The following is a 14,051-nucleotide window of genomic DNA, read 5'->3' on the forward strand; positions in this document are numbered from 1 at the left end:
CCCATGAATTACCGTATTTTTCGCTCTATAAGACGCACCAGACCACAAAATGCACCTAGTTTTTGGAGGAGGAAAACAAGAAAAAAAATATTCTGAATCTCAGAAGCCAGAACAGCAAGAGGGATCGCTGCGCAGTGAAAGCAGCAATTCCTCTTGTTGTTCTGGCTTCTGGGATAGTTGTAGCCTGCATTCACTCCATAAGACGGACATACATTTCCCCTTACTTTTTAGGAGGGAAAAAGTGAGTCTTATAGAGAAAAAATACGGTAGTTACAGAGACTGAAATTCCCCTCTTCCCCGAAGTCACCCGTCCCCTCCTCTCCAGGGTTTACCCCCAAACAACCTGCCACTCATTTTTTTAACACTACAATGCTTGGATTTGAAACAGGACTTGGGCATGGAATCCAAGCTGAAAGACTCCAAGCTGTTCAGAATGAAGTTGTCCAAGGTTGACACCGAGAAATCGGACAGATCTTCAAATGCGAGTTTCCTGTATGAGAGTGGAGCTGGGCAGGTCAAGGCGATTCCTTCGACAACTTTGAAAGATTCCAGTAGCAGCCTGGATTATGTGAAAAATCCCGGCACGGTGATCCCTCCCATTACACAGAATTATTCCACCATATCCTCCAGCATCGGTGGAAACCCTGGCTTGGGGTCAAAACTGGGAATGCATAATTACAGGTAAAGTAAAATAACAAAGCACCTAAACCACTGAGCCTCTGGAGCTTGCCGATTAGAAGGTCGGCGGTTCGAATCCCTGCACGGGGTGAGCTCCTGTTGCTCGGTCCCTGCTCCTGCCAACCTAGCAGTTCGAAAGCACGTCAAAGTGCAAGTAGATAAATAGGTACCGCTCCGGCGGGAAGGTAAACGGCATTTCCGTGCGCTGCTCTGGTTCACCAGAAGCGGCTTAGTCATGCTGGCCACGTGACCCGGATACTGTCTGTGGACAAACGCCGGCTCCCTTGGCCTATAGAGCGAGGTGAGCGCCGCAACTCTAGAGTCGTCCACGACTGGCCTTAATTGTCAGGGGTAAAAAGGTAAAGGGACCCCTGACCATTAGGTCCAGTCCTGACCAACTCTGGGGTTGCAGCGCTCATCTCACTTTATTGGCCGAGGGAGCCGGCGTACAGCTTCCGGGTTGTGTGGCCAGCATGACTAAGCCGCTTCTGGCGAACCAGAGCAGCGCACGGAAATTCCGTTTACCTTCCCACCGGAGTGGTACCTATTTATCTACTTCCACTTTGATGTGCTTTCGAACTGCTAGGTTGGCAGGAGAAGGGACCGAGCAACGGGAGCTCACCCCGTCGCAGGGATTCGAACCGCTGACCTTCTGATCAGCAAGTCCTAGGCTCTGTGGTTTAACCCACAGCGCCACCCATGTCCCTAATAATGGTCAGGGGTACCTTTACCTTTATTCAGCATTAGAACAAAGGAAAAACATGTCTGCTTCCCTCCGTGTCTAAGCAAACAGCATAAAACAAAAGCTATACACAACAGAAGTTCCCAGCAGGCTGTGCTGGAGTGTAAACAGGCATGTGACACACAACAGTCATGCCTGTTCCTTTTAAGGTTGGACGGAACATCAATATCCAACGAGTAGCTCGTTAGGGAGCTGTGATTGGCTGCACCAACCTACATGGTTGGTGCCGAAGATATTGTTGTGCAAAACAGTCCTTACTGCTTAGCATTTTCTACAATGCTCTGATAAAATAGTTAGCATGCTTTCAGTGTCTCTTAATATATTATCCTTGCGTTGCAGAAAGGGAATGGGGGTCGAGGGCTTAAGTTTGCCAGTCCTAAAACTACTGGGTACATTTTTGATTGAGGCGAGATTTGAGTCAGGGATTGACACAGCTTCGTTGAAGTGAATGGATCAATCCCAGTGATTCATGGCTTTCGGTTGGATTTTCTGGGTTCCATGATTTCTGAGTCCTTGGTATACCTTTTTATGACAAAGTTAGGTCCGTTTTCCATAGGACATGTCCAGAATAGGTACTTAAAAGTATCCCATGTCCACTATCGTGGATTTTTTATGTGTGAGTTCTTCCCATTAACTGTGCTAAAGTGGGGAAGCCAGCTATAAGCATGTTGACACAACTTCCATTTGCTAATTAAGTGGCCTAATTAAGCCCAAGTCTGTCTTCTGAGCTTATAACTTCCTGCTTGTGTGCTTCCCAGAGGCATCGGGCTGGTCACTGGGGGAAACAGGATGGTATTCTCGAGATATGACTTTTGATTTGATTGGTAAATGCTGGATTCAGAGTGGAGCTCATTCTTCTTTCGTTTTGCTCCTCTAAAGGCTTTTGCAGACAAACAAATCTTCATCAGTCCTAGCCAACCTGCTCCACTCTTTGACGTGGAGGGCTGAGGAACCCATGTGATTTTTAGGGAAGTGGCCCACAACAGTTTATGCCACAATAAATATTCCAGTCTTTAAGGTGCCCTGCAACTCTTTGAACCAGAATGTGGCAGCTAGACTGGTGACTGGGGGCGGCCGCCGAGACCATATAACACCGGTCTTGAAAGACCTACATTGGCTCCCAGTACGTTTCCGAGCACAATTCGAAGTGTTGGTGCTGACCCTTAAAGCCCTAAACGGCCTCGGTCCTGTATACCTGAAGGAGCGTCTCCACCCCCATCGTTCTGCCCGGACGCTGAGGTCCAGCGCCGAGGGCCTTCTGGCGGTTCCCTCATTGCGAGAAGCAAAGCTACAGGGAACCAGGCAGAGGGCCTTCTCGGTAGTGGCACCCGCCCTGTGGAACGCCCTTCCAGCAGATGTCGAAGTGATAAACAACTACCTGACATTCAGAAGACATCTTAAGGCAGCCCTGTTCAGGGAAGTTTTTAACGTGTGATATTTTATTGTATTTTTGTTTTCTATGGAAGCCGCCCAGAGTGGCTGGGGAGGCCCAGCCAGATGGGCGGGGTATAAATAAATTATTATTATTATTATTATTATTATTTATTTGAACCAAGCCAGAGACCCTGTCTGCAGCCCCTATCTTCATACCTCTGCCCTGGGCTTGCTGCCTAGTACAGTGGTACCTCGGGTTACATACGCTTCAGGTTACATATATTTTATATTTTATACCCCGCCCATCTGGCTGAGTCTCCCCAGCCACTCTGAGCGGATCCCAATCAAGTATTAAAAACAATACAGCGTTAAATATTAAAAACTTCCCTGAACAGGGCTGCCTTCAGATGTCTTTTAAAGATAAGATAGCTACTTATTTCCTTCACATCTGAAGGGAGGGTGTTCCACAGGGTGGGCGCCACTACCGAGAAGGCCCTCTGTCTGGCTCCCTGTAGCCTCACTTCTCGCAATGAGGGAACCGCCAGAAGGCCCTCGGTGCTGGATCTCAGTGTCTGGGCAGAACGATGGGGGTGGAGACGCTCCTTCAGGTATACTGACTGAGGCTGTTTAGGGCTTTAAAGGTCAGCACCAACACTGACACTGGGAGCCACTGCAGATCTCTCATAACCAGTGTTATGTAGTCCCGGCGGCCACTCCCAGTCACCAGTCTAGCTGCTGCATTCTGGATTAATTGCAGTTTCCAGGTCACCTTCAAATGTAGCTCCACGTAGAGCACATTGCAGTACTCCAAGACTCTGCTAACCCAGAAATATTACCTTGGGTTAAGAACTTTGCTTCAGGATGAGAACAGAAATCGTGCTTTGGCTGCGCAGCAGCAGCAGGAGGCCCCATTAGCTAAAGTGGTGCTTCAGGTTAAGTACAGTTTCAGGTTACTTCACCCAAGGTACCACTGTATTTAATTTCTTCCACGGAGGTCAAGGTACTGAAGCAGACCTTCTTGCTTGCTTCCCAGCCATGCCCGGAAAGAGTTCTGTCTGTTAGCCATGATGCAATGTTTGGAAATGGGTTTTTTAAATAATTTCACGCGATCTCTGGATTTTTTTGTGTTGCATTTCCAGGATTGATGAGAAGTCTAAAAGATACCTCAACCCTTTCCTAAAGCAAGGGAAAAAGTCACCCGTAGGACACTATAGCATCAACCTGACAGCATCGGTAAGCTCTTTAAAACAAAATCTCCAGTGAAAGCAGGCATGCTTCAGAGACTCTCTCACGGGACGCCTTGTTCTTAATGCCAGTCCTAGGTTTGAATTCAATTCCTTTCTCTTTGAGAGTTGGTTGTGTTGCAATTCTTGGCTAACGTCCTAATGCAAGCAGCGTGTTCTGTTTGAAGTGCATGATATAAAAACAATAAGGGTGGTTAGCTTTGCTGCCCAGCTCCCCAAGGGACTGATTCCCCTAAGTCCATGATCGGTCAGAGATAATAATAATAATAATAATAATAATAATAATAATAATAATAATAATTGTTATGTACTGAGTTGAATAGGATCCAAACTGCAGCAGTCTGATTGGTCCTAGAACAATAGGATCCAAAATGCAGCAGTCTGATTGGTCCTAGAACAATAGGATTCAGAATGCAGCAGTCTGATTGGTCCTAGAACAATGCAGCAGTATGATTGGTTGGCAGGAACCACCCAATCCTGCTCCAGATAGAAGTGAATCCACAACCTGATTGGCTTACAGTAGAATTCCGGAATTAGCCAATCATGTGCAGCCCATTGTGTAAATAATGTATATAAAGCAGATACTGTGAGGGGACTTTCATTCATTCCTCCTCACCACTATGAGCTGAATAAAGAGCATGAAATCACTTTGCGACTCTGAGTATATTTCAATAATAATAATAATAATTTATTATTTATACCCCACCCATCTGGCTGGGCTTCCCCAGCCACTCTGGGCGGCTTTCAACAAAATATTAAAATACAGTAATGCATCAAACATTAAAAGCTTCCCTAAACAGGGCTGCCTTCAGATGTCTTCTAAAAGTCTGGTAGTTATTTTTCTCTTTGACATCTGGTGGTAGGGCGTTCCACAGGGCTGGTGCCACTATCGAGAAGGCCCTCCGCCTGGTTCCCTGTAACTTGGCTTCTCGCAATGAGGGAACCGCCAGAAGGCCCTCGGAGTTGGACCTCAGTGTCTGGGCAGAACGATGGGGGTGGAAACGCTCCTTCAGATATGAATGGATGGAGGCAGGAGACAGTGAAAGCAAGGAAGATCTTTATTTTTCTGTTGCAACAGAGTTCCCTCCCCTTCTTGCAAGGACGCAAGAGAGACCCAGAACCCAGAAGAAAGCCTCTCTTTTAAGTGTTTTCATTGTGGCATGGAGAAGGAGGACACCCCCTCTACAAAAAGTCAGAAATTACATCACACATAAGGTGTGTGGCTCAGACACGCCAAGGTGTGGTTTTCCTGAGGATTTAGCAAGTTTTACATAGTTCCAGACACAGTTTACACAAAACATTAGCATTTGATAAAACCATGGGTAGGCAAACTAAGGCCTGGGGGCCTGATCCAGCCCAGTCACCTTCTAAATCCGGCCCATGGATGGTCCAGGAATCAGCGTGTTTTTACATGAGTGGAATGTGTCCTTTTATTTAAAATGCACCTCTGAGTTATTTGCGGGGCCTGCCTGGTGTTTTTACATGAGTGGAATGTGTCCTTTTATTTAAAATGCACCTCTGGGTTATTTGCGGGGCATAGGAATTCATTCATTTCATTTCCCCCCCTCCAAAATATAGTCCGGCCCACAGTGGACAGGGGACAGTGGACCAGCCCCCTGCTGAAAAAGTTTGCTGACCCCTGGATAAGACCATCGAGATGCCCCCTCAGACATCCCTCAGTGTGGAGCATCTGGGCAAGCAATGACAATTAATACAAAGGAGGTTCCTAGATATAGGAGAGGAATCCCTTCAGGAACTTCCCCTGGTTGCTCTCTGCCTAAGTGTTCTCAAGCAAGGGGGGTGAAGGAGGCAGAGGAAATACTGAGAGTCTTTAGGAAAGCCAAGATGGCTTTGGTTTGCTCCCCTGTACTATTTTAGACATGCAGTTTATATACCGTATTTTTCGCCCTATAGGACGCACTTTTCCCCCTCCAAAAATGAAGGGGAAATGTGTGTGCGTCCTATGGGGCGAATGCAGGCTTTCACTGAAGCCTGGAGAGCCCCAAGGCCAGCCCCACAAGGTCGGGGGACAGAGGGAGGCGGACCGCTGTCATCCCTGCAAGCTCCGGGGACAGTGGGGAGGCGCAGCGCGTCTCCCCGCTGTCCCCGGACCTGATCTCAAGACGGGCGGCGTGGAGAAGAGCAGTTCTCCCCGCTGCCTGCCCCACAAGCATCTGGGGGGGGATTTTTTTTCCTCTTTATTTCCCCCCAAAAAAACGTGATGCGTCCTATGGGCCGGTGCGTCCTATGGGGCGAAAAATACGGTACTTACCATACTTTTTCGTGTATAAGACGATGGCTTTTTCTTTTAAAATGATGTTAACAAATTGGGGCGGGGACGTCTTATACACGGTCAGTGCATATTGGTGACATGGGATTGGTTGCTTCCGCTAGCCGGAGATTGTCAGAGGCTATTGTGCATGTTATTGGTGGCTGCGGCAAGGACTGGTGTTGATTTGCTGCCGCTGCGGCAATTGGGCAGGCGATTGGCGGCTTCTGCCGGCGAGGGGACAGATGATACGCGGCTTAATTTCTGGCAACTCCCCCCCCAAAAAAAGCTCAAAAACTCTGGGCAATCTCCCCCCATTTCCTTAAGTTGGAGTCCCCAAAAAGTCTTATACACGGTGGGGTGTTATACACAGAAAAATATGGTATGTGTGTGTGCAATTATCAGCATTTATTCTGGATTCAGGTAGGTTGGTATGACGCAATCGAAATACATAAAATAAATGGACAATTTTTTTTAAAAAAATAATCATATTTCGACAGCATTTATTCTATATTTGAGACCTTAGAATTCCTATAACAGGCAGAACTACGGCTCAATGTCAGAGTGCATGTAGGAGGGTCCCAGCATTTTCAGGCAGGACTGGGAGAGACCCCCACCTGAAACGGTACTGAATATCTCCACTGGCTCCCTTGTCCACGGCTTCCCCCTTCGCAACTTCGGGAGACATCGCACCAACTGGGCTGATTTGCTTTCAAACTCTAGACTGCTTTTGAACATAGCTGTCGACCGTCCCTTAATTGGTGGGAGACTCCCTTATCCCAGCGCCATGCCCCGCTGCTGTCCCTTATTGATGATGTCCCTTAAATTTCCTGGGTTTCAAAGGAAGCAGCTCCTCTCCCTCCCTCCCTCCCTGCCGGCCAGGGAGGAGGGAGGCTCCAACTGTGTTGCTTGGCTGCGTTGCCCACCCAATAAGGAGTCTAAGAACAACTGGGGGGTGGAGCTTGCATGCCTTGTGCCGATCAAATCGACCGCGTTGCCTGGGGACTCGCCTTTGCTCAGCGCTTCCCAGCAGAGAGGTGACGGTGTGGTTATTCTTGCTGCATCCCCTTTGCCGGGTTGCTGCGCTGTGGGAACCACCGCTTGAGGCTTCGTTTGGCTGCTGGCTGGGCTTTCTGCCTTTGGCTTGGAGGGGCTCAGAAGTTGAACATACCTGTGCTCTGAAAAATCCCTTATTTTGGCTGCTGATCCCTTATTTTCGAGGCCACTGGTCCCTTATTTTCAAATCTGTAAGTTGACAGCTATGCTTTTGAATAGTATCTCTCTTGATCCAGATCTCTTTTCCTGTCTGGAGCCTAGTATATCTGAATGAAACTCTGCTTTTAACCATTCCTGCCTTGGCCAGTCAGATGAGGGAGCCCAGAGATAGTGGATGTTGGTACTTTGTATAATCTTTGTATGTTATGGAAAGTGGCCTTTAAAAAAGTACTAAATGTAGACCATGGATTAGGGTTGTTGTTTTTTAAAAGCAACTTTTTCTTCATGTTTTCTCCAATTAACGGCTTGGTAACAGGTCTCGAATGAAAACAACGTTCTTCAGACAAACAAGAAAAGATGGGAGTTTTCCAAAACAGATGTACGTTTGCCAGAGCTTAACTACGGCTATCTCCCTGAACTCAAAGGTGTGGACGGTAAGAGTTCATGATAGATATCCAACCAATTATGGGATCTAGCAGCTAAATAATAATGATACAGTGGTACCTTGGTTCTCAAACTTAATCCGTTGAAGAAGTCCATTCCAAAACCAAAGCATTCCAAAACCAAGGCGCGCTTTCCCATAGAAAGTAATGCAAAACGGATTGATCCGTTCGAGACTTTTAAAAACAACCCCTAAAACAGCAATTTAACAAGAATTTTACTACCTAACAAGACCAATGATTCATAAACGAAAGCAATAAACAATGTACTGTACTATAAAATAAATAAAACAGTATTGTAGATGATAAAAACTAAAATTAAATTTTTTCTTACCTGCGCTGATCATTGTCTGGATGGGGGGGCTTTTATCCATTTCTGCCGTCGCAATCAATCAGTAACTGATCTGGGATCCACACAGTCACAAAAACAAATTAACTGAAAAAGCCTCAAAACAAAAAACGCAAAATAAAAAGCAAAAACAAAAGCACCAAATATCAGCTTCAAATATCGCGTCAGAACACTACAACCAGAAACAGAAGGTTTGAATTACAATGGGGGAGGGACACAAATTAGCAGTGCAACAGGAAACACAGGGGGACTAAAAATGGAGCACGTTCGGCTTCTGAAAAATAGTTCAAAAACTGGAACACCTACTTCCGGTTTTGCAGTGTTTGGGTTCCAAGTTGCTTGTGAACTAAGCTGTTTCGAAAACCAAGGTACCGCTGTAATTTTTTTTTAAAGAAATGGGAAAAACATGAACCACGATTGAACTTTGTGAAATTAGACTGTCCATAGAAAAGCAAAAGTATGTATTTAAGTGTATGAAGTTTTGCCATGCCCTTAGCCAGACACACAAAAGTTGTGAATAAGCAGTTGAGAGAAACGTGTTGTTAGATTCAGCTTTGAAGTTTTACATTCCTGGGATAGTTCTTGGAATTACTGATGTGCTTCCAACTTGCACAGATAAGTTCATTCCAAAAATGCGCTAATTGATGCATGTGTACAAATGCTCAGCCCATAATGAGCCACCCATCGGCTTGTACAGCAGTTGTGAGGAATCACGGTGCCAGCCTGCTTAACTGGCAAGCATGATCTTTAGTCCAGGTTTTCCCATCCCTGCTTTTTGTGGTCAAACTTCTACAAAAAAAGGGCATGGAACTGGGGGCAGAGTGGGGGGAGACCAGCTAAGCAGACGTGAACCACGTTCAGATAAACAAACATAAATATCAAAATAGCTTTTTGATGTTTGTATAAGCCAAATCAAAAGAAAAATGTGTTAGGCTGCGAGCCACAGGAAGGAGAGACTACTTTCGCAAGAAAAGAATGACGATAAGATGATGTGAAAACAAATTGTGTTGCCTTTGTCCATAGCTCGGAATTCCAGATTTCTGAAGAAAGAAAACAAAATTGTTTCCGAGTCTCGCATGCCGTCTCTCGCCACAATAGATCTTCAGAATCCGAGCCTCGCCCTGCACCAGGTACTAAATCGCTCAGAATGAATGAATGAACTTTATTACGGTCTCAAACCAGGATTAAAAAGCATATAGCTAAAATAGCAGTTAGGATTTTTTTTTTAACCGATAATTGTTAGAGCAAATGAGGACAAGGAAACAGGCATAGGATAAAACATCTGGATAAAATTCAAGATTAAACACGGATAATGGATGGATAAAAAACTGATAATTAAAACAGATAAGAACTAAAAACAAACAAGGACACGCAGTTAAAACAACTGTAAGAGCATAAGAACTAAAAGACTCGCAGTTAAAACAACTGTATGAGGCTGCAGAGTAGAAGCCTCTTAAATAGAAGACACTCACAACATTAGAAACTGCTGTGCAGATATGGTTAAAACAGACAATTAAAACAATGTACAACACTAAATTTAGCAACAATGTACAACAATAAACTGTCCCAGGGAGTTGACTCAGAATCACCCATGGAACCGAGTTTGGGGCTTTTCATGCTGGACTATTTTGAGTTGGGCGAACTCGCTCAGAGTTTGGGAAGGAGAGGGTAAGTCTCCAGCTATTGAGCTAGTAAGGCATCTCTTGTGAGATGCCTGTCTCCGCAGTCCACGGGGCTTGTAGGATGAAGGTTGTGCCTTAGAGAAGTGCCCAAGCCACAGAGGTCCAGGTTGAACCCAGTTGGCCCTTGTGCCATGTGACTCCTGTTGGCTTCTGAGAAACCCCTGCTTAGAGACTCTTGGGAATAGAGATGGTGATTTGTAGTGTTTTTGATATGCCAACGTTCATTCTCCTTGCCCTGCCTTTTAGAAAGCAACAGAGCCTATAATTATAATAAGAATTTATTATTTATACCCCGCCCATCTGGCTGACTTTCCCCAGCCACTCTGGGCGGCTCCCAATCGAGTGTTAAAAACAACACACCATTAAATATTAAAAGCTTCCCTAAACAGGGCTGCCTTCAGATGTCTTTTAAAGATAAGATAGCTGCCTATTTCCTTCGCATCTGAAGGGAGGGTGTTCCACAGGTGGGCGCCACCACCAAGAAGGCCCTCTGTCTGGTTCCCTGCAACCTGTGGAACATCCTCCCATCAGATGTCAAGGAAATAGACAACTATCTGACATTTAGAAGACATCTGAAGGCAGCCCTGTTTAGGGAAGCTTTTAATGTTTGAGGTTTTATTGTATTTTTAATCTTTTGTTGGGAGTCACCCGGAGTGGCTGGGGAAACCCAGCTAGATGGGTGGGGTATAAATAATAAATTATTATTATTATTATTATTATTATTATTATTATTATTAAGGGGGTTATGTAAAAGAAATTTAAATTCACAGGGAGTAGGTCTTTTTGTTTTTAGAATGAGATTTTTATTTTAAAATTTCCATAATACAGTAGAATAGCTGCTACCAGAAATACATGTCAAATAAGTAGAAAATTGAGGCCTCTCTAAAAAGTAATTATTAGCTCTTCCCACCCACAGAGGATAGTAGCTGATCCCAGTTCTCACCTGAGGTCTTTCCTTTCCCCTCCCAGCCTCTCACCCTGGGAGACCAACATTTCCCTGTCTCTCATCCATCTAGAGCAGGGGTCAGCAAACTTTTTCAGCAGGGGGCCAGTCCACTGTCCCTCAGACCTTGTGGGGGGCCGGACTATATTTTGGAAGGGGGGGGGATGAATGAATTCCTATGTCCCGCAAATAACCCAGAGGTGCAATTTAAATAAAAGCACACATTCTACTCATGTAAAAACACGCTGATTCCCGGACCGTCCGCGGGCCGGATTGAGAAGGTGATTGGGCCGGCCCCGGCCCCTGGGCCTTAGTTTGTCTACTCATGATCTAGAGAATAGGTCTATCAATGGCTGTTAGCTGTCTTGTATGGCACTTCCATGTTGGGAGATAATATTTTAAGAGGGCCTCAAAGTGGTTTATGGAAATACCTCTGAATATCAGTTGCCACAGACAGATGTGGTTTGATTGAAACCCTATTAAAATTTACTCAATTTGCAGGTATCTGGAATATCTCTGCAAGATGCTTCAGACGCCACTTTCCCCAGAGTAGAGCATTAACGTCAAGTGAGACGGAAGGGTCTCGATCCTGCCAGTGTCTGCAGTGCTTCTACACCCCTGTTGCCTTTTGGGAAGTGCAGAATCCCTTTGAGGAGGATATACGTGAGAGCAGGGGTGAGGGCGTGTGTTTTCACCACATTCTAGGTAATGGCAGCAAAAGGAGACAAATATTCCCAGTTTCTTTACAGTTGCCAAGGTGCTATAAGACTATAATGTATATAAAATGTCATCTGGAATGAATTATTTCAGTGCGTCTGGGAGAAGCGATACCAGTCATGGCAGTGTCAGGCTTTTATGAGTTTTAAGTGCTGCCTGGTGTCTTTTTCCGGAAGAGGTCTGGGAGTAACGTAGCTATTTTTTCAGAATCCTAGTACAAATGTGAAGCGCTTCAGTACTTGAACGACTCCCTGGCACTCGTTACGCTTTCTCCAGGAAAGAATCTTTCGTCACATGCAAATATTGTCAAGTGAGACGTGGAAATGTGTGTTTGTAAACTGCTAAGCATGATGTGCTGGTTTCCTGCCTCAAACTCCCTCATGGGGAGTCTGCTTTTGTGTTTTGCAAATGTGTGTTTCTTGCTCGGTGGAGCTTTCCATTCTAGAATCCCACTGCGCAGACAGCTAACTCCCTTTTTGTATAATGCGCAGATCAAAGCCCTAAGAACTCAGTAATATTAAAAACGGCCTTTGCAAATTCCTCTTTCATCTTACGAGAAATGAATATTTCATACCTGCAGTATAGATATATTCATCCATGAGGCCAGTGGTACAGGAGTAGCTTTGCCAGAAACAGCTTGCATGATGCTGCAATGTTAGATCATATAGTTTTTGCAATCTCTAAAGGAAAGAAAGGATTTTAACTGTTGTCGATGCTGACTTGTGCAAGTGGTGGCTACAAAACAGATTACTTCTACAGTGGTGCCCCGCAAGACGAACGCCTCGCAAGAAGGAAAACCCGCTAGACGAAAGGGTTTTCCGTTTTGGAGGCGCTTCGCAAAACGAATTTCCCTATGGGCTTCCTTTGCAAGACGAAAGCCCATAGGGAAATCTCCGGGACAGGGGGGAGCGCAGCGCATCTTCCCCACTGTCTTCGGACCTCCTCCGAAGGCTGGCGGTGGGAGGAGGGCTCTCCGCCCCACCGCCAGCCTTCGGAAGGCTGTTCCGAAGGCTGGCGGTGGGGCGGAAAGACATTCTCCCCGCGCCAGCCTTCGGAAGGCTCCTCCGAAGGCTGGCGGTGGGGCGGAAAGACCTCCCCACGCCAGCCTTCGGAAGGCTCCTCCGAAGGCTGGCGGTGGGGCGGAAAGACCTTCTCCCCACGCCAGCCTTCGGATGGCTGTCCTGAAGACGTGCGGTGGGAGGAGGGTTTTCCTTCCCACCGCCAACATTCAGAATGCTGTTCTGAATGTTGGCGGTGGGGAGGAAAAACCCTCCTCCCACCGCAAGCCCCGGGAACAGAGGAGAAGCGCTGCGCCCCTTCCCCTCTGTTCCCGTACCTGTCCTGAAGGCTTGCGGTGGGGAGAAAAGCCCTTCTCCGCACCGCCAGCCTGGCAAGCGGTTTCCATAGGAACGCATTAATTGATTTTCAATGCATTCCTATGGGAAACCGTGCTTCGCAAGACGAAAAACTCGCAAGAAGAAAAAACTTGCGGAACGAATTAATTTCGTCTTGCGAGGCACCACTGTAAGTAGTTCTCCTCGGGTTCCCACTAACCATAATATGTATACTGATTGCTACTCATATTGTAAGAGTACCTGAAATCTTCTGTAGCAGTTAAGTGTGTCAGGAGGTCCTACACATGAGTAAGAGTCCAGCAGAGACACATGCCCGACTGGCATGTTCTCTCCCTCCTGGTTGGTCGTTCGGGAGATTCAAAAGCTTTCTCCAGCCCAAACATCACAGCGACTGATACCTCAGAGCATAGCTGCCAACGTTTCCCTTTTTTTAAGGGAAATTCCTTTATTCCAAATAGGATTCCTCGCAAGAAAAGGGAAGTTGACAGCTATGCCTCAGAGGCATCAGCACACTTCAGGATCAGCAGAGTATAGGCAGTCAGCGTTCAGATTCAGTAGCGCAGCATTTTGGCTAAACTACGTTTATTTACGTATACGTTTATTTCCCTATGTTTAGGGAAGCTTTTAATGTTTAATGTATTACAGTATTTTAATATTTTTTTGGAAGCTGCCCAGAGTGGGTGGGGAAGCCCAGCCAGATGGGCGGGGTATAAATAATAAATTATTATGATTATACACACTTGGAGCACCGTAACTCCGCTCCTTCCTCTTCAGCATCAGACAGCAAAGCGAAAGGACAAATGTCCTACATCACGGAAACACAGTCATAAAATTATCCTGTCTCCATCACTTCCCACAATGTGGTATGAAAACATACACGGTCATGTGATAAAAATAATCCCATGACTGCAACACGCAGAATGAATCCTAACACTGTATACGTACATCTATGTTTCCTGGTAAGATTGCATAGATTCGATTCAATTCAACAAAAACATCATATCTTTTTTTTATATATAAGATATTTATTGCAATTTTTAAAC

General features: G+C 45.8%; 1 protein-coding gene across 5 annotated transcripts in view; it reads left to right on the plus strand.

Annotated features, from left to right (window-relative positions):
• CDKL2 (cyclin dependent kinase like 2) overlaps nt 1-14,051 on the plus strand; it is a 34,463-nt gene that overhangs the window by 17,920 nt on the left and 2,492 nt on the right. For 3 of the 5 annotated variants that reach the window (XM_083469890.1, XM_083469889.1, XM_083469892.1), the window contains exons 10-15: nt 389-681; nt 3,934-4,027; nt 7,839-7,956; nt 9,335-9,441; nt 11,438-12,411; nt 13,183-14,008. In XM_083469890.1, coding sequence (XP_083326016.1) covers nt 389-681; nt 3,934-4,027; nt 7,839-7,956; nt 9,335-9,441; nt 11,438-11,497 — 672 coding nt within the window. In that variant the 3' untranslated portion in view covers nt 11,498-12,411; nt 13,183-14,008. Of the gene's footprint in view, nt 1-388; nt 682-3,933; nt 4,028-7,838; nt 7,957-9,334; nt 9,442-11,437; nt 12,412-13,182; nt 14,009-14,051 lie in introns of those variants that run through there. The other 2 variants (XM_083469891.1, XM_083469893.1) reach the window with 2 other exon arrangements.

This window comes from Podarcis liolepis, assembly GCF_965112155.1.
Source record: "Podarcis liolepis genome assembly, chromosome: 13".
Lineage (NCBI taxonomy): Eukaryota > Metazoa > Chordata > Lepidosauria > Squamata > Lacertidae > Podarcis > Podarcis liolepis.